This window comes from Brachypodium distachyon, chromosome 3 (genome assembly GCF_000005505.3).
Source record: "Brachypodium distachyon strain Bd21 chromosome 3, Brachypodium_distachyon_v3.0, whole genome shotgun sequence".
Taxonomy (NCBI): Eukaryota; Viridiplantae; Streptophyta; class Magnoliopsida; order Poales; family Poaceae; genus Brachypodium; species Brachypodium distachyon.
In genome coordinates, this window is record NC_016133.3 from 39,071,605 (window position 1) to 39,091,823 (window position 20,219).

The 20,219-nt window shown below is 39.6% G+C and overlaps 1 protein-coding gene across 3 annotated transcripts; it reads right to left on the bottom strand.

The window, feature by feature from the left end:
* Window positions 1–703: 703 nt before the first annotated feature.
* On the bottom strand, window positions 704–18,219 carry LOC100836171 (protein ENHANCED DISEASE RESISTANCE 2-like). Of its 3 annotated transcripts, none has more exons than XM_024461021.1 (22): window positions 17,869–18,219; window positions 16,474–16,548; window positions 16,308–16,361; window positions 16,157–16,222; window positions 15,829–15,884; window positions 15,645–15,721; window positions 14,048–14,173; window positions 12,970–13,030; window positions 11,924–12,061; window positions 11,750–11,845; window positions 9,876–9,940; window positions 9,729–9,800; window positions 7,498–7,665; window positions 7,159–7,373; window positions 6,994–7,060; window positions 5,321–5,496; window positions 4,752–4,853; window positions 4,491–4,538; window positions 3,401–3,544; window positions 3,201–3,296; window positions 2,836–2,937; window positions 704–1,198 (listed from the first exon to the last, which is right to left on the bottom strand). In XM_024461021.1, the coding sequence occupies exons 1-22, from the start codon at window positions 18,145–18,147 to the stop codon at window positions 1,112–1,114; spliced, it is 2,370 nt and encodes a 789-aa protein (XP_024316789.1). In that variant the 5' UTR covers window positions 18,148–18,219; the 3' UTR covers window positions 704–1,111. The 3 variants fall into 3 exon arrangements, with proteins under 3 accessions (XP_024316789.1, XP_003574547.1, XP_014756583.1); XM_003574499.3 differs by having other exon boundaries at window positions 11,961–12,061; window positions 12,996–13,030; window positions 17,869–18,217; XM_014901097.1 differs by lacking the exon at window positions 11,924–12,061 and having other exon boundaries at window positions 17,869–18,218.
* Window positions 18,220–20,219: the final 2,000 nt, after the last annotated feature.

Below are 20,219 nucleotides of genomic sequence, written 5' to 3' on the forward strand. Positions count from 1 at the left end.
CAACTTTGATCAAATATGAATGAATCTATACACTAAGTCATGTCTAGATATATCCAAATTTTGACAAACTTGAGACATTTTTTGTTGGACGGAGGAAGTAGAATTATATGAGTTGTTTTGTGAAACAGCGGGTTAGATGGCTACCTGTGGCTACCTTGTACTCCGATGGAATGCTCGAACGATCCAATATGAAGTTTACATTTAACCTTTTACGTTGGAATACACAATTACTTTACTGGCGATGATTTGATTGAAAAGTAATACATTTGCATGTCAGCTTATAACTCAGAAGATAATGTTGCGGCAAGGCGCCTCTACATGGCCATGTTTTGCTCATACACAAACTCTTTCATTGCCAAATGTACCTTTGATTACAGGTAACAAATTCAGTTCCATGAGGTTGGACTTCTACCAGTACAATGACCTACAAATGCAGTTCCATGAGGTTTGAGTGCTACTGAGTACTGACCGACGCGTCACTTGAAAAGTGGTTACTGACCGAGCGGTTGCTGACCCAGACGTTACTGACCAATGGGCAATGGTTACTGAACTTTCAAAATATTCCATCAAATCCTCCAATATTTCCTATTTCTATGTACTCCCTCTGTTCTTGGGTGCCAAAAGAACTAACTTTGTATTTGCACATGATATACTCAAACTTTTAAACTTTGATCAAGTTTATAAAAAAATCTACCAACATCTATTACTCTAAATTAGTTTTATTAATTCATCATAATATTTTTTTATAATATACTTAATTGACATTTGTAGATACCAAGTTCGACCTAGAACAAAGTTAGGATTTTTTGCATCTAGAAACGGGGAGGAGGATCCCCTGACATGTCAGCCACTACTTTACAGCCCACTTATTTTCTCTTCTCTAACTAAGCAAAACCTGATTACACCATCAACTTATTGTATTTGCAGTTTTGCACATGAAGTATGTACGAAAGAAACCATGTATGTGCTCTGTACTGTACATGTGGCAGTTCTCGATTTAGGATCATCACAATCACACAAGAGGATAACGGAAAATTGCGACAGATCCACCAGCACCATGCAGCTCTTGGAGTGGGAGAAGGGGAAACTTGAGCGAAGAAATGAAATGAACTTAGATTGCTACAGCAGACTCAGGATTTATACGGTTTAGGCGAACACTGCCAAGAATATACTCGGGCAGATCTTTCTCTTCCTTTGCCTACAAAATAGACAACATGTTAGCACGGATCTGGTAATTGATGGGCAGCGCGAAGTCAGTCGATCCCTCTGTAAACTTAATAAAAAACATGCAGGATGTAGCCGCAGGAAGATCAAAATGGAGAACATGTTTTACAAACATCACAAATTGCTGTTTCCACAGTACTGCTATAACCAAATCTATACACAAACAATGGTCATTGTGCTTGGAACTGCATTTGGTGCCCAGGAAATTAGCCCAACTGCAAACATGCTATTTAAAATTTCAAAATTTCCCGAGCAATTTGCACTTTTGTGCACAGTACAAAATAGAAGGTTTTGATAGCTAAAATAGCAGAGCTCTTTCACGGTACCCCGGAATGAATATGAACCGTCCATCTTTCCTAATCTAACGGTTGATCTTGCATGGTACTCTTAGATTTTAGGGAGTACCATCTCTAAAAAGCAGGGAGTACCTTGATATCAGGGGTAGAACAGTAATCACAACGCAGTTTATACTTCCTGCCAATCTATCAACACTTTCTAATTGGCTTGCGGAAGTATTTTTGGTAGTAAAGAAGAATCGCATTGATCATTTGTGTATGAATACAGGTTAAGATTCCAATCCATTGTAACCCTAATTAGTCTCCTAAATCGATTGTAGATAACCATTGATCGATAGGCTCCAGTGCTCCACCCTATGCTGTGACAACCACAAAGGACTCAATCGGGAGCAGGCAGGAACCAACGCGCGCTGCGATCGCCGGCCGGCGTGGAATCACGCGTAACGTGTGCCTAATTAACCGGCGAGTGGCCAAGCCAAGCGAATTAAACAGATCTGTGAGGAACGAGCGCAACAATGGCGGCAGCGGCCAATCCATTCTATTAGTGGGCGGCTGTCCGTCAAGCCTGTCTGGAATTACGGAAAAACAAAATGAGTCAAGACGAAAAGGTCTAAACTGCCCCTGAAAATGGATGGCTAGATTTGTCAGGTACTCCCGACTCCTGTACGGGAGTACCGGGGTACTTAAAATTTCTCAAATAGCAAACCTTTTTGGCACCAGCATCTTTTATCTTTCCTTTTTTTTCAGATGGCATAGGATGCAAACCTTATCACTAAAATTGTAAGCCCAAGTAGTATCCACCTGTTTACTTCTGTGACTTTTTCCCAACTTAGAAATTTCCGAAAACTCCTCGCACACCTTGAGGCCATCTGGTTGTTCAACGGTAACTTAGGGATGTAGGTGGGATCCCACTTAAGTCCTACTTCTAGTTTATCAGGGATTTGCTAGTTTAAATTTTTTGAACTACAATTGAAAAATTGAACTAGAAGCGGGATATTCATGGGATCCCACTTGAAACCCGGTCTGAAAGACCGTGCAAAACCAGATGGCCTCAAGGTGTGCAAGGAATCAACAGTTCTAGGCTCTAGCCTTTACCCGGTTTTGTGCAAAACCATGTTTGAAAACCTTTGACTTCCATTACCAACTTATTATCATTGAGATAAACAGGATGCCAGATGTGAAAATGAGATCATATGATGGAAAAACCCTTTCAGGCTTTGCACAGCGGATGTTTGTGAAGTTTATTTGTCAGGAAATTTACAGAAAATAAAAGGGTGAAACAAGATGTTCCATTGTCCAATTTATATGCTCATACCTCAATTAGAATAGCAAGATCAACGACAATGCTCGTCACATATCCCAGGACAAGACCAATAATGCTCCGTGCAACAGATGAGGAACCAATGTCAACATCTATCTGCAAAGTAAATTTCATTTGTACCAGGAATTGCTCAGATTCAAAATAATATAAGGCATAACACTGGAAGGTAGGGAAAGGACAAATATGCAGAAGGAAAACGAATTATCATTATTTGATCCTGTGTTACATATGTGCACTCTTCTATATAGGTTGACTTTCAAATTTTGACCTTCGCCACAAGGCTTATTGGGAGTTGCCACAGACAAATACATGGAGTGTTCAACAAAGCCCAAGTCTTGTACGGAGTAGTACTCAATTACCTCCAGAAAGTTATCCTGCCGGAGATAGTTGCATGTTACTGCTTTGCCCAGAAGACAAGCTCTCGTCCCAACTGCACGCTTTACCATCCAATAACCCTGAGATCATTTTGTGAATGAGTTCACATGCAGAAATAGTGACATGTGGTTGCTAAAATTAATTTTTGACATGTAAAGTGATGATAAATCACCCAAGTGTGTACCTCAACAATACTTGGTATAAGTTTAAATCTGGCATCTCGGAATGCATCAGTTCCATCAATGAATCTTCCCAACAGAGATTCTTTGTTCACTGGCTTCTCTGCCGCGTAGTACATAACCAAGTTATAGTTTGGTTTAGCTGGAACCTGCATGTTTACCCAAAAGGAGTAAATCTATTGTAGATCATGGCCATGCGCGGAACAAGGATGGCAACTTCTGTGTTCTCATATGTCAATGACATCGGATGTGATAGGGGCATAAGGGCCATGCTAGGTGATTCGACTCATGCAATAAAAAACATTTAACCACACGCTTCCTTACTAGTCCTAGAATGTATATCAGCACGAGACAATTAGAGACTGTGCCAGAAAAAATTGTGTGTTTCAGCATTTTTTTAGAGGAAATTGTCAATCCGAGGGATTTGAGGAAGGTAATTGCTGCACACAACCATCAGTAGGTTAAGAATGTAAAATTCCATGAAGAGAGAAAACATCTTCCTCATCCAGTTCTTCACTGTTCATGAGGGTGCGGCTTCGTGCCCCTTTGGTCACTTGACTGTGACTTCACAAACCCCCATGGTTGCTTGCAAGGATACAATTTCATGAAAGAATGGTTCTTATTAGGGAGTACAGAACTACAGATAGTTCTGCCCAATGTAATAGGGTGTATTCTGTATTGCATAGACTTGGTTAAGTTCTGCTCTTCCTTGGATTTCTGTCATCCAATAAAATAAGGTCATATTCATATGTATGTACCATAAACAAAATGCATTACCAAATCAGAACTGAGGATAGATTCCAAAAAGATCAAGGATCTAATATTACGAGAAAATTCAACATATTTTTTTCAGTTATCAAACTATTCGCTCGTTTGCGAAAAAAATAAAACTTTTGGCTATACCCTCTGAACTACCTAATACTGTCAGGTTCACATACAGTTTCCCTCCAAAATTTTCTTTGGCACGTTTCCTTTGAAAACTTTGTACTACCTAAAATCAAATTTGTCCTAAAAGGACTGGGAAGGCAGTGGAGTGGGACCTAGCACCTTGGCGGCCGCCATTCAAAACAGTGAATAAAAATTTACTGTACTTGCCTGCAAGTTTATAACCAGTATGAAGGGAATCTTCTTTGCAGCTTCAGACTGTAATTTAAAACATCAGAAAATTAGGCATGCAGGCATGTGCATGTGATGTCAGAGTAATGCACCACAAACAACTTCCTCTTTGATCTGCATGTAATGCAGCAAGGAAGCTCCCTTTAACTATGCTTGAAAGCTGTTTGTACTAAGTTCTATGTACTAAAGTAGTGCTTGATTGCAACTACGGGATCCTGGGTAATGCCTATTGAAAGTTACCTGAACAAGGCTTTTAGGGTGCAAAGCAACTGAGTCAAAGCGATCATTAACCTTGAACCAATCAACTGCAATAAGCTTTAGAAGAGGATCTCCTCCAGCAATCTGTTTAAATTATAAGTTAATATCAAGAGACGTGTCAAATAAGGAGAAACAAAATAGTGTCAGAAATAATATCTGGCACCAATATTAACTCCATATAAATTGCAGGGTTACTACTTTCTAGCCCATTAGATGATTAAACATAAAGCATTACCTTCTGACCCATCTAGAGATAACAGCATTGATAACATAAAGGCTAGTAATGGGCCATCCATTAAGTGGATGATATCTGTACATATATTTTACCAGTTCGACAGGAAGTTAATTTGTGAGTGTTGCATGATGTAAGGTTTTAGGTCCTTCAGAAGAAGGGCATTTAGGCACACTACATTTTTTTACAGCAGCATCCTTATCCTGAGATTTTTGAAGGAGTAGAACCACACAATGGCTTGCTCTTGTCTTTAACAAATGGAGAAATAAAAAATGTAGTTTCCATAATTCTCTCGACTCTGAGATTGTAAAACTCCCACCTTGGTATTATCTGTCAAGTAAGTCTTCCCTCTTATCATAAACTTCTCTCCACCAGGTACACTCCAAGAGTTTGGGTCATCTTCACTTTTTGCTCGTCGAATGGTGCCATGGAAATGGCTTGGATCAAAAGTTATGGGAATAGAATTTGTAACCAACTCACTCCTCTCAAGAGAAGCTGTAGGACACCAAAATTGAACAAACTTTCAACTTGGAGTTGAGTTAAAAAAACAAATAAATTTGAAAACATGACACATCAATTAGGAACTCTATATTAGAGGACATATATGTAAAACTATAGTGAATTGTGTCACCATTGTAAGTAAGAGGCATCTATGCATGCACCAACTTCTCCCCCATCCCATTGAAACAAAAGAGAACAACAAGCTCATACAATACCTGTCTAGATGCATCAATCCCATGTAAGCTAAAGTGAAGAAATAAATTTGTTCCCTTTCAGCATCTCTCTTTAGTTTTACCCCATATATTTTGTGCTTGTATTTTACTCTTGTTACCATTGCAGTCTACCATCAGTTTTTATTATCATTCTGCAACAAGCCGACGACTCAATTTTAATCATATGTACAATGAGGGGGAAATAGTAAGTTGCAGGATAGCACTGATGTAAAAGAAAGGCATCCAATGTGGATGCCTCCAAATATCAAGAAGTTGAAATTGATTATGAAGTGAAGAGATTAACTTTCAATTTTTATAAGGTGCTAGTACTGTATGCACGGAAAACAGATGGGCAATTAACAACAAGCTCTGATACCAAATATGGGGGATAATGGCTCTAGGGCCTGCAAGGGGTGACCCTAGACCCAAGAGGCGTTCTCCATGAAGGTAGCCACACCTCAAGGGCAGCGGGGGATAACTAGATTGATTTATTCTTGACTTTCCTCATAACGACTAAAAGGGCCCTTTTATATGGAAGTCTCGACTTGACATCCAAGAATCTAATCTGTACTTTCCTAACAAACCATATTTTAATATTCCTATCTTATCTCTTGCCTAACTAATTTAGAAGATACAACTAGGATATCGTCCCTTATTTAGATAATCTAGGGCTCTGCCCCCTCTAGGGATGTACCCCATGACAGGTGGTTACAGCTGACTTGTCCTCAATAACACTTCAGTAAACTAGCTGATACCATGTACTACACTATATGTGGCAGGCATCATAGCAGAGCCGTACAGACAGCTGCGATCATACACAGTATATAGAATATCAGAAGTACAAAAATACAAATGCATGACACATTTTCACGTGATCCTTGGTTTCCTCATTTTCATCGGATATAGGCATATTGGTCTTCATATTCTGGATGTTTTGTTTCAAAATCTATTAAGCGCCATATTTTCGCATATAGTCGACTATATTCTGCACCTAGCTGAACAAATTGCCCTGGCAATATATACCCCAGATATACACCATGCAAACACTATGCTTTCACTGCACCACTAATTAAAACACACGTCATTGGTGTTTGCCTATGTGTACGTACATACCTCATGGCCCACATGCATACTTATTGGTGTTTGCCTATGTGCAGAGTGCAGACAGGCATATATGGTTGCATGTATGTTCATTTTGTGGTTTGTGCAAATAATGGGGAAAGTGCTTATAGGTATAACTTAGAAAAATTGAAGCATCTCTTGTGGTTATCATTATGACCTTTACTTCGCTTCATAGCAAAACCTGCAATAGCCCATGATACGTTCTTCAACTTCACCTTTCCAGCCTGTACAGAAATTTGCAAAGAAAATTGTATCTCCATTTATTACTGAACATAATAAGGCCATTTGGACTAAGATTATGATTTCAAACCATAAAGATTACCGTAGGGGTTGTAACACCATCATCATCATCATCATCATCACTATCCTCGTCTTCAAAGGATTCTCCTCTAACAAGTGCATCATAGAACTCATCATTAGGCTCAGAATCTTCAAGTTCACTCTGGATGATCAAAGGTTCAGATGCTTTTGGCTTCACTACTGTTGAGGGCAAATCAGATGTCAAGGCTGGATTTGCTGCAAAGTATTCTCTTAGACCTGTCCATGCAGGGAAAGAAACAAGGCCATCATTTTATTATCCAAACTAGTGATATTTCTTTGCTTTATCCAAAGTTTTTTATTTATTTTGATATTTCTTTCAATAAAAGCAAAACTGACAAACCTGCTACTTGGCTGAGCAAAGCAAAAGGGATACTTCTATCGAACTGTGAGGAGGTCCTTCTCTTCCATCTATCCCAAAAACTGAGAGAGATCTCCACCATACGAGTAACAACGCACTTTGGAGTTGATGATCCTGACGTGTCCAACCTCCTTATTTCCCATGTTGTGGCTGAAAGACAAGGCACAGTTAACGACTTCCAACAAATGTGAAGACATTGGACAAATTTTAGTTTTGACTGAGAGGCAAAATGGTCTTAGTCATTTATGAACATCCACATTACGACCAATCTCCACCCATATTAATTATAACAGATGCATTTTGTATCATTTATTCCATTATGCAACTACTACTATGTAAACGTGTAAAAAAACTAATACTATGTAAAAGGGTAAACCATTCATTCACAAAAGATCTGTTTAATCGCACTGTATCTAATCGATTCACACCTAGATTTTCTCCTCTTACTATAACTGCTATGTGGCATGTGGGGAGTCTCAGCAGCAGGCCTGCAACGCCAGATCCGCCAGTCCTCACAGCTAGAGTTGGTCCCAAACACAAAGAACGACCCCACCTCCTGTGTCTACTCATATGACCTTCAAAGCTTACATCAACATAAAAAAATAATATCGTAGGCCATGTGCTTTTACAAAAGATAGTAGACCACATACTTTTTCAAAGAGCTCTTTTACGGTACCCCGGAATAAATATGAGCCATTCAATTGTTCAGATCTAATGGCTAATCTTATTTGGTACTCCAACACAATCAAATAGGAGTACCGTCTCTGAAAACTATGGAGTACCATGAGCCTAGGGGTAAAATCGTAATCAAGAAAGACTCAAGATGACAATTATATATCGGTGTATTCAATCTATCCCTTCTCCATTTTTCTGTGGATAGTTCTCGTAAAAATAATCTTGCAACGAGATCGAGGGTGACTTAGTCTAGTAATCCCTAATCAGGGATTCAAAGGCTAGATCTTGAAACTAATGCCCGTGTGATAGCATAACACCATCGTATTTAAAATTTAACAAATGATAGGGCTCAAGAAAGATCGATCAGGCTTTGGGTTTCTGCTGTTTTTAGAGTAGATAAACATCCCAATTAGTTCTAGTTCAAAAGAAACATCACAGGTAGTGCGGTATGTTTTTTCATGGCACTGATGCTCAAAACTACTGGGGGAGGCGGAGTGGCTCAAGAAAGATCGATCAGGAATTCGATGATCATAACGATGCCCAGCAGTTGTACAGATCCTCATCTGCCCAGGGAGCATCAACGATCATGGGATTTCGCCCAATTCAAAGCCTAATTGTTCCCTGCAAAGAGGCAGCCGCGGGGTCTCGATCGAGATCTGCTCGACGGGACGAACAGTCCATGCGTTTGCATTGGATCGAGACGAGGATCCACGAGGCGTTATAGATGGGAAGTTATTATCTTGGTAGCAGAAAAAAGTCTAATTTACCTTTTTAAATGGAGGGTCAGATTTGATTTGTACTCCCATGGGTCTATATGGAGTACCAGGGTACCGTAAAAACTCTCTTTTCAAAAGATAGGCTTGCACCACTAATATCGGTTCTGTAGACCTTACCCTTTACTTCTACTTCAGTAATATTAGAAACCTTCAACTTCAGTTCAATGGTGTCTGCCACTGCTCAGAAAGTAAAAAACTAGCATGTTTCCTAATGTAACACGCCATGATTTGTAGACAAGTGATCCAAGGAAACTTATGAACCTGGGAACTGATAATGATCTTTCAACACAGATATATAATCTACAGCAAAATGTGACCCATCTAAGGTTAATATTGAAGTGGCAACTAGCAAATATTATACTCCCTCCGACCGGTATTACTTGTCTCAAATTTTCTCAAATATGAATGTATCTATGTGTAAAATACGTCTAGATACATGTAATATTTTGACAAGTAATTCCGGCCGGAGGGAGTAGTTTAGATATAACAAAACAGCATCGGTATCGACGATATGCAATGTTTGTTGTAAGCAACTTGAACGAAGCAACAAGATGCAGTGAGCACAGAGCAACTGAGCATAAATCTTTGAACATTAAGTTGTTGCAAAAGCCAAAAGCTTGGTACAGCCAAAAATGAACAACTCAATGACTCATCGTTTCATACTACAACTTCGACAAAACTAATCAAGAAAGGTCAACTCGATAACCCTTTGAATATATAATGCATGGGAACAATAAAAAAATCAAGGAAGATCAATCTTACGGTTGATATGTGTACGCTCATAGCCATGCTGTGGAGGTTTTTTCTTGTGACTGACAGGACTCTGCAAAATATCTGCATAGTAGGGACAAAGAAAGGTTACATACCCAACTCAACTTTGAACATGTAAATAAAGATCATGTTACTTACTATATGCCCCATCTTGTGCACGAAACCATTGTCTAGAAAACACAAAATCCTTCTTTGATTTCCACCTGAGAACAGTTTCTGTTTTTTTAGATAAAACTAATATTTTTCATAAACAGTTCAGCAGGGAGGAAGTACTTTAATAAACCAAATGTTTCTGTACTTTAATAAACCAATAGGTAAAAATGCTTTTTAGCTTTATTAAGCTTGAGATCTCCAATAGATGGCTACTTGATCGTGTTCAGAAAATCATTGCAGATCTTTTACAATTTTTTACAATTATGTACCATCTATATACTAAAAGCACAATGAGGGATCCCGAGGGGAAGCACCATGTTGCAATCAAATTTTATATTTGACTACCAAGATTTAATGAGAGAGATATGTTTCTTGTGCTATCATGACAAAGCAAATTGGTTCAAGGCCCACCCAGGTCCAATATGCTACGCTTAGTGTTAAGTCAATATTTATTTTTTACGATGTCCAATGTAACATACTCCATTAGACGGTCAACATGATACGACCTCTCAACTTTATTTTTTGTTATTTTTTCCGAGTCATGAGAATATTAAGTAATAAGCTCAGATTTATCCGTCATAATCTATACTTTTTTACTGGATGAGTTATTAGCGGGTATTAAAAAATATAACTCTATATCAATATATGACCCCAAAATTTAACTCTGGTTACTAATTAACATCATGTACGAGGGACTGACTGGCTAGCGAACCAAACACTTACTAATCAAATACCGCTATGAAGTACTCCCTCCGATCCATATTAATTGTCTCAAATTTGCCCAAATATGGATGTATCTATGTGTAAAAAGTGTCTAGATACATGTAATATTTCGACAATTAATATGGATCGGAGGGAGTACTAATTAACGTGGTCACTAATCAAATACTGGTATGAAGTAAAAGAACGATTAGCTCATGATCTAAACTTCAAACCGAGTACTGATAAAATAGTCATGTAAATTAACATTTATTATTCCCTCCGATCCATATTACTTGTCGTAGCATTGTCTAGATATGCATGTATCTACACAATGAAAAGTGTCTAGATACATGCGTATCTAAACAAAACAGCGACAAGTAATATGGATCGGAGGCAGTATCACATTATGATTTATTGTTTTCTTATCTACTAATATAACTTGGTGGAGACACGGCATATCAGCAAACGACCGATTGACCAGTATGTAAACTTTAAATTTGTATACAATGTGATATGCGTCATGTATGGTCTCTGATAGAGACAACCGACTAGCTGGTGATCTATTTAAATTCTAGATAAATAGATAATGTCACATGAAACAACCAATCAGTCTGATGCAAATGTTAATCAAGCAGTCAACTCGTGTTCTAAACATTAATTGTGAATTATTATTTGAAACAGCATAGAAAACACAATGTGCTTATGAACTTCTAGTGTAGTGGGATTGGTTATTACTTTTCTTGTGTACTAAGTTAGTACAAAATCTGAGACACTTATTATGGATCGGAGGGAGTAACAACCAATCCTTTAATTGCTGATATAATATCATGTACAATTAAGAAGTAAAGGTGTATAAAAATGACAGTTTTAGTGTTTTGTGTACACATAAAAAATATGACAGTTTTAGTGTTTTGTGTAATTTGTTGTTGGGAAGTCCTAAATATCGTTTTGCCTAATTGACAATTAAGAAGTAAAGGTGTATAAAAATGTTTCCCGCGCAATCGCACCTGTCATCGTGCTAGTTCATACCAAAAGCATTACAGCAGAAGGTATGAGTTCTAGATCATTTGTATCTTGAGAATTAGGCTGGTGTTGTTAAAATTGCATCACAATCATATATTGAGCGAATAATCGAAATGGTAATGGGAGGAAAATACCAATTTAAATATTTCGGCTCATAGGTCCCGTAAACCACATCGTAGTACCCATCAATTGTCTCCACCAATTCCAAATCAGCAATCAACATATCCCACCTGCATGGGAGAGAATCTTAGTAGACGAGCATAAAGATAACTTGTATTTGTTCCACCCACAGAGAAAAATTGTATTACATATTTATTGTCAAGTACAAATCAACTGCTTGCTTACTCGTATCGCTTATGCTTATCAAGACTGAGAACCATTTCAAACACTGTGTCAGGATTTGCACCAACAACGCCAACAGACTTAAGAAGTATACCCTTTCCACCCTGGACGAAATAACGACAATTTTACATACATAAAGGTAAACCAGTTTTCAAAAACATAAGGAACAGAAGATTGGATAAGAGCTTCAAGTGCCTGCTCGTTTCATGCCTAAACTTGACCAATTTGCCCCGCAAATATCAGCATTAAAAATTGGTGAAGAAATCAGCAAGTCATGATTCGCTCAACTTTCGGCAAGAAAGTAGAGGATACCAATAGACAGACGGTGCCAAGAGTTAGGACCTGTGACGTCAATAGACGGCAGTGCCTTACACTTGTAGGGACTGATGCATAAGTTTTTAAAATGGAAGGGTGATTTGGAAAATCTGTGAAGTCAACTGGTAGTGCCTAGCTAGCACTATCAGTCTATCACAGCCAATAGGAACCATATCTTGCCAAAACTTTGGCAGAAAATCAAAGACAAGCCAAATGCGATCAATTCAACGAAACTTTTGGAATCAATTGCATCAGAGAGCAACAGGACCTAAGCCGCAAAACATGCATTCAAAAAGAAGGAAGTTGCTAGTTGTTAGGGATGGAGGAGGATGCTCCAAAGCGATTAGTGCCACACTTCAAGCATTTCGCTCAAAAGGCATAGGTATGTTGTCCTAATTTGTATTTCAGATTTCTTTTCTGCCTGGCCAACAAATAAAGGGATTTTGGCACAGCTGTAATAAAACTAGACTTGACAAGTATTAGCTAGCAATATGGTCATTGAGTAGGGGGGTGGCTGACCATAACAATAACTCATAGTTGGACATATATCAGCGACTGTTATGCAGCTTGCTTGATAAATAATTGAATGTTGCTTGGACGAAGATTGATAACTCAACAACCAATACATGAGCAAACATTTAAGTTCATGCATCAGCTTAACACAAATCTAATTACAGTAACATCTTATACATTCCACCTTGCAAAGCAAAAGAACTTCTTCACCTTTGAGTTTGCAATATCTTCAAAAATTCTTATCCCTGCATAACAATAACAGAAAATAGAGGTAAATCCGGTTGTGATAATCAGGACATGACTCGATAGAATCATAAAGTCTTTCAAATGTGTTCATTGGCTTTCTTCATCGTCTGAGACTATTTGAATTATTTAATTGGTGCACACAACTCAATATAGAGTCAGTATTAGAGAATAATAAGAGTTCAGGTTTGTTGTCTAATCTGTAATGAGTAAAGTACTAGAGTCTGGATAGATTCTTAGCTGTTAGCAGTAGCACTATAAAAAGGGAATGTAGTTTCTATGTGACACACAATTATTCCCCTAATAGTACATGTTATAAAAGCTTGGTCTCTAAACCTAATCTTAAATCACACCCCTCATTTCTCCTGCTGCCATCCTCTGCTCCTTTCCCATCATCTCACCTTTCCAGGGAACCATAATCATCTCAGGTCTGTTCCCACCCTCACGCCGGCAGCGATGTTGAGCATGCTGCATGCACAGTCAGGCAACAGCATGAGTAACTGCATCACTGCGCTTGTAGGCAGCTGGGCGTCTGCCTGTGACCTTATGCCTGCTGCTGCAGTGTTGCCTGTGCTGAGTGCTGTTGTCTGGTGCTACTCGGAAGAGATGAGGGAGAGATTCAGGTCGTCTGGTTGGTGTCACTGGGAGCAGGGAAGAGAGGAAAGAAGTGGACTTGCACTGCTGCTGATTACTCTCTCTGATCCTAAATTCTTGACTCAAATTTGCCCAAATATGGATGTATCTATTCTTAAAAAGCGTCTAGATGCATGTAATATTTCAACAACAATTTAGGATCGGAGGGATTCTATATAAACTTGGTCGAGCTTGGTTTATTGTGCACGATTCCTCTTACAGAAAACGCTGAGTCGACAACTATATCTTCCTCAGTAAGCAAAGTCAGAAAAGACAATTCGTACATTCAAGTTGTGTAGATATCGTTGGAAAGGTAACAGGAGAGTAAATACAGAATGATGCACCATGCTGATTATAGGGTGCCATGCTGATTATAGGATATATACCATTTAATGTTCTAACAAATCTCCATTCATGGGCTTCAAGTGCATCTCCAGTATCACCTCCAAAGTTTGTGTTAACCCTTTCACGGCTCTGAAGATCTGAGGACTGCCGAAGGAGCATTTCTGGCCCTGTAACGAAGGCATGACAAAATAATTGTAGATAAGCAACAGATCTACCCCATGTTACTTTGTTAACCCATTCACAGATATCTCCAATGACGCAACATATATGGTAATATGGAGTATTGTATTAGTTCGGTAATAATAATAATACTTTGCAATTGCATTAACTCAAATATTAGGATAACCCACAAACAAATAGCAGAGAAAGAAGACATTCAACATGGTATCCTGTGCAACCCATCTCCACAAGGATCTTAAGGAAAATAGTCTGCAGAAATTTCCAGGGGGGAGGTCATCCAGCCTCTTTGGAGGATTTTATTTCGAGCTGGTTGCAACAAGGGGGTGCTCCGGGTAATTCTTAGTCTCTGGCTCTAACTTATCTTAGGAGGGTTCAGAATCATTCGCTATTGAGGCGATACTACTCAAAGCCACCACTGGTGTGTTGTACCATTTGTCAATACTTTGACGAATGAGTAAATATCACAAAACAACAACCATTGTGGCAGCTATATCACTTAACCACAACTTCTGTACCGAACAACAACATTTTCTCCTAACAGCCAAACAGACATGTGGAGAACGTTTTTCAGGGCTGATAGGGCGGAGATCAAGCCAGAACATTTCCGTCTCACCTAGCTGATGTATCTTACTGTCTTCTTCCTCTCACCTAGGGGGAATACATAACATGGGGTTTTGTGAAATTTATTGTATGTCTAGGATTAGCCAGACATGCTTGATACATAGACCTTTTAGTCTACAACTAATAATGCATCAGTTGTTTCCCTCTATTCCTAACCAACGGCTAAGTAACTTCATATGTGCTTTATAGATAGATCTATATATGATGTGACTGACTTGACCTAAAGGAATAATCTAACATGGATTGGGGCTATGGCACATAGCTTTTCCCATATCCAAAATTTAGTTTGTTCCAAACGTTCTGCACTGCAGCTCATTCGGCTTTACTAGACAGAACTAGGGCTAGCCACATCTAGCTCTTCCCAAGTTCCAAACCCAAAGCAGGTTTGTGCCTGAGTGGCCAACCCCCAACCACTTGGAGATGTTTGGGAGAGTAGAAGTTCTCGTTAAAGTTCAGTATTTCGTTTGAATTTGAACTAAATACCAAACCTTGACCAAGAAATACTTGTCCCACAAGCAGGCCATTAGGAATAAGCCCACCCAAACTGAAAGGTAACTTTCAATGTAAAAGAGCACAACAATCAAAATGTTGTTCTCAAGATAATCAGATCGGTGGATAACCTGAATAGCAGGTTTGTAAATTTACAAAGATGAAATTAGACTTCAGACTCTGTCTATGAATAGCAGGTTTGAAAGGGCATCTACGACTACAAGTCAAAATTTAAAACTCTGCTCTCTATACAGGAAATCCATACAAGTTTCCCCAAGCTTGTTATGACACAAGTTTCCCTATCTACTTGTTATGATACAAGTTAACATTGCAGATTTATTGTATTACCTTTGCCGATGCGTACAAGTTTCCCCAAGCCTTGTGCATATCTCCTTACCCGGGGTCGATGCCCATCAAGATTAAACCTTCAGGCGTAAACAGTTCCATGTCAAGCTTTAACTCAAGAAAGCAGTTTAACTTCACAATTGGAAAATAAAAAAATAATTATTGTTCTCATGAGAAACTCCCATACTCATTGTCATTCTGCAGTCTGTTCCATTTAATCCCTTTTGCGAGGTCATAGTCAGCCTGTTATGAAACATGCATACAAAAATTTGTAAGTGATAGCAGCAAGAACAAAAATCAAATGCAGCAGGGATTATCCGTCGTATAGCAAATGGAACCATAACCGCTAACTGTACAAAGAATCGCTCCTGTGTATAGATGTGCAATTCAATGATCAGAACAAAGATGTCTATACATTAAATTACGATACTATAATATAAATAGGAACCATAGAAAAAATGATATAGTAAAAGCTTGATCCAGTTGAACAAGAGTATTGTCATATTGTATAATACCTGTTGTTTGGCCTGCTCAAATGCTTCTATCCATTTCCGAGCTTCACCAGAAGTTGCACATGCAATCTAGTAAAAGTAAATAACAATAGAACTTTAGTTGCCATCTAGGAGGATTGTTTGCAAACACGCATGAGTGTCATAAGATGAGTACCTCGCCTTTCTTCGTTTGATCCAACCTATTGTACAACCTCAAGACATAAACATCCTAGTTTTCAACATATATTGGTTATTTCTTAATCTTAAGTGAGCAAAAATATGAGGGTCAGCTCATTCATTCCATCGTCAATTGAATGACCAATACAAAATTGGACCATTACCCCTTGGTTAACCTTCTGGCGACCAAGCTCCTCCACCATAAGAGTGTGACTAACAACACCTTTTCGGATAGGTTCCTAAAAAATGGTTGTTGTGAGATGATAAGCCTCCATATGAATGTCCAAAAGAAACTTGACAGAGAAATCTGCAGATGAAGAACAGTCCTGATGATGTAATGTTCAAACATAGCTCTACTCATTTGTCCTAGTACCTCCTGACCACGTGAGAATAACATACATAAATCCCCTTGTAGACATGTACTGTAGTAGCTAGTAGCAACACCAATATAACTGTAATTACAACCCAGAGCAACCCATACATGAGAATTCACTCTTCTATAGCGCATAAGACACATGCAGGACACCCTGACCAAGGTAGTGATGCTAAATTCCTCAACAACTTCTCAACCCTAAATTTCAAGTATGTTCAACACACACCCCTACAAGGTACAGATTTGCCACTTCAGTGATTTAGCAAATACAGGGTTTGTTTTTAGGTACAGAGTTAAAACACACACAACTCAGCAGCTTCCCCTAAATTTTTCCATTTCTGACAAGTATAATTGGAAAATCTTCAGCACAGTAATAATATCACATGCACGTATAATGGCAGCAGCAACAGAACCACAATCACAGTTTAGAATTTACAAACCAGATTAACCCCAAATGCACATTGGACGAGTCACTCCGGAATCCGGATTAACTTCTCCCACGTTGGACACCGCATTTTCCATCCAAGAAATTCTCCTCTCTCAAACTTCATTGACATTCCTATCCTTACCCCTGCAGAGCTCCTCTACCTAGGGGTGTTCAATACGGTTTCAAATGAAACCTGCAAGTCATTTTTTTTTCTACTATAGTTTTGCCATGGCAATGGAGCTAACAAAGGAAACTGAACTAGACAGCTTTAAGCGGTTTCCACGGCCACACCACTAGTTCTACCTCATGCCAGATCAAACCACAGATCAGTAATTGCAACAACGGCGATGTCTAACTAGCACAATTCTGTAGTTCATCTAAACACCCACTGACTAGATTAAAGCTCTACCTCATGCCAGATCAAACCAGAAATGAGGAAATGCGACAGTAGCGAAGTCTAGCTAGAATAATTCAGCAGTTCATCCAAATCCCCAAATTCTGACTAGGTTAAAGCCCAGACCTCCGCGCAAAACAACAGCGCAGGCGCAGGCACAAAACCGAACCTGGCAATGACAAACTGCAAAAGCGATACGTAACTGACGAGTTCCGTAAAACAGCAGCTTCGTCCACCTCGCTTCCGCCCCCGCAATTCCGACAAACTCTAACAGGAAATTCTCGAGAATCAAAGCGACTAACACACACATCAGAACCAAAACTTGGCGAGAGCAGAGCGCGGAGAGGGAGAGGGAGGGAACGTACGAGCCCCGGGTTGTCGTGCGGGTCGCGCTTGTACATGGCGACGCACTTGCCGCGGATGACGAGGAAGCGGAGGTGGCAGTACTCGTGGCCGATGGAGTTGACGCCGAGGTGGTAAACCCACCCGGAGTACTCCGACGTGCTCCGCCCGCTCCCGCTGCCGCTGCTGCTGCTCCGGCTGCCGGCATCTGGCGAGCCCGCCTCCGAGCTCTCCACCTCGATCACCTCACCGGGCTCCGCCGCCGGCGGAGGCGGCGTAGACGGCTGCGCGGTCGTGGCCATCGCCGACCGCCCGCGTGGGGGGGTCCGTTGAATCCGGTGGGGATGGGGCGAAAAGGACGAGTAAAAATTTTCGGTCGTACTCTTCGTTTCTCCCGTTATTATATTCCGGGGCCGAACCGGGGTGAGCTCAGATGTTACCGCCCCATCACGGCGATCCTGCGCTGGAAAAGTAGCCGTTAGCCTCGAGGTGTCGTATCACTTCTTCTGTTATTTTTCGGAAAGTCCTCACAGTATATATGTTTGGAAATAAAAGCCCTTGGTGTCGACTGTCGGCTGTCGGCAGCTGTATCTGTACTACTATGTTGCAATGATGCCTGAAATTTGGCTGGACTATGTCGGCAAACTGTGAATCCCCGTTAATCGAGAACTTCGACTGAAATTTTATTGCGTCTGTTTATTTCTCAGTCGTCTAAAATAGTTATTTTCAGTCAATAATTGTAGTCATTATATATATTATTCATCCGATTTAAATTAATTTTACATGAATCTCAACGATGGATCAAAAAATTGTTATCATCGACTAAAAAATAGTTATTTTTTAGTCCCATAATAAATAGCAAAACCGAATTTTAATTTATTGCATCACTGGCTTTCGTGCAAAAGAGCTATCAATAATCTTATCAGCTTTCATCACAAACGATAAAATAATCGTATCAACTTTGAAGCACCGAATCCTTTGCGTTTAATTTGCGCCTTGCGAGTTTAGAGAAAGGCGTGAATTATAGGGAATCTTGGGCTCCTGTACAATTGCTGGTCATCAGCACATGGTTAGGATGGCATGAAAAGGGTGCAAGACCTGGCATGGAGCGATGCCAACCACCAAGTCCAAGAGACAAGTCATTGGACACTTGGCCGTGTGCTGTGCAATTAGACTTGAATGATCTTTGCATCTTTCCTTAAGCGCGACGTGTTGGCTCTGCTAGTTACGTCTGAAAAAATAATTAACGCATAGTGATCCGAGTAAACGGCGTTGCTAGCTCTCTCTCGTTATCTTGAACGACTTGTGAAAAATGATACTATGTGAAGAAAGTGGGTTTGTCTTCGCTATAGCCTATAGGTGCATTTTCTAAGTTATGTTCATCATTAGTGGTGGTTGGGCTCCTAAATAAGCCTACCGGAACCGAATCTCCCTTTCTCGAAAAAAAAAAAAATCAAGCCTACCGATACCAAGAATCGGGCGATGTGCAAAGTACACATGCATCCTACAAAACATGTGTGTTTGATAGCAAACCTGTAAGGAAATCAACTCACGACATTACACACAAGCAAGTATATTCGTAAATATGACATATAAAGAAGTCTGTACACTCTACGATGGTTCGTCTAAAAAATACATTCTATGGTAAAAGAAGAAATCTATACGTAATGTAATATATATATAAAAAAATATGCTTCTTGGTGCGACATATAAGTAAGTCTGCTCGTGCCACCCATTTATCAGGTGCTACGCAAATGGACAATCTCATTCAGGCTCAATTGCGGTTACTGAAATATGTTGTGTTGATCTTATTTTATAATTTGTTGTGAGAAAATAGACAGAAAAACGGACAGTTGGTCTTAACAATAAAATGGACCTCTGACAAGCCCTAATAAGACCCGTCAGGAGCTTGTCGTCACTTCTAACCGGCCGAGACCTGTTAGCGAAGACAATATCACAACTGACACTAGATTAGTGACGGGTCCAATGTCCGTCAAAGAGGATGGTTTAAAATGCATCGTGATTAACTGTTCTATAGCAGTGACCATTAAAAATGGTATGACTTACAATATGTAAATAAATAACACAAAAGGCAGGGTTGACAAAATCTAATACTCCTCCTGAAGCTCAGCCTCCCGAAAAAATATATCCTCGGTCGACTTATAAAGTGCACACGTACGTATGTGTACCGTTATTAACACGGCACAATCATGACGATCCTGCGGATCAAACCCCGGGAGTTGCATGTCGACTTTACTTCTACCTGGACATCGCACTCATACAGAGTATACAGTGACAAAGAACATGAATACTCGAAGGTCCGCGGCCACGCGTGTTGCAGATGTGCACACGGTCTCACACGGCTTCAGCGTTC

Excerpts from the sequence above, each read along its gene's own strand:
- LOC100836171 (XM_024461021.1), bottom strand. The coding sequence starts at position 18,147 with ATGGCCACGACCGCGCAGCCGTCTACGCCGCCTCCGCCGGCGGCGGAG. Across the intron at positions 7,061-7,158 it reads ATGGTGTTACAACCCCTACG|GCTGGAAAGGTGAAGTTGAA; the intron begins GTAATCTTTATG and ends ATTTCTGTACAG. Across the intron at positions 3,545-4,490 it reads TACTGGTTATAAACTTGCAG|GTTCCAGCTAAACCAAACTA; the intron begins GCAAGTACAGTA and ends GTAAACATGCAG.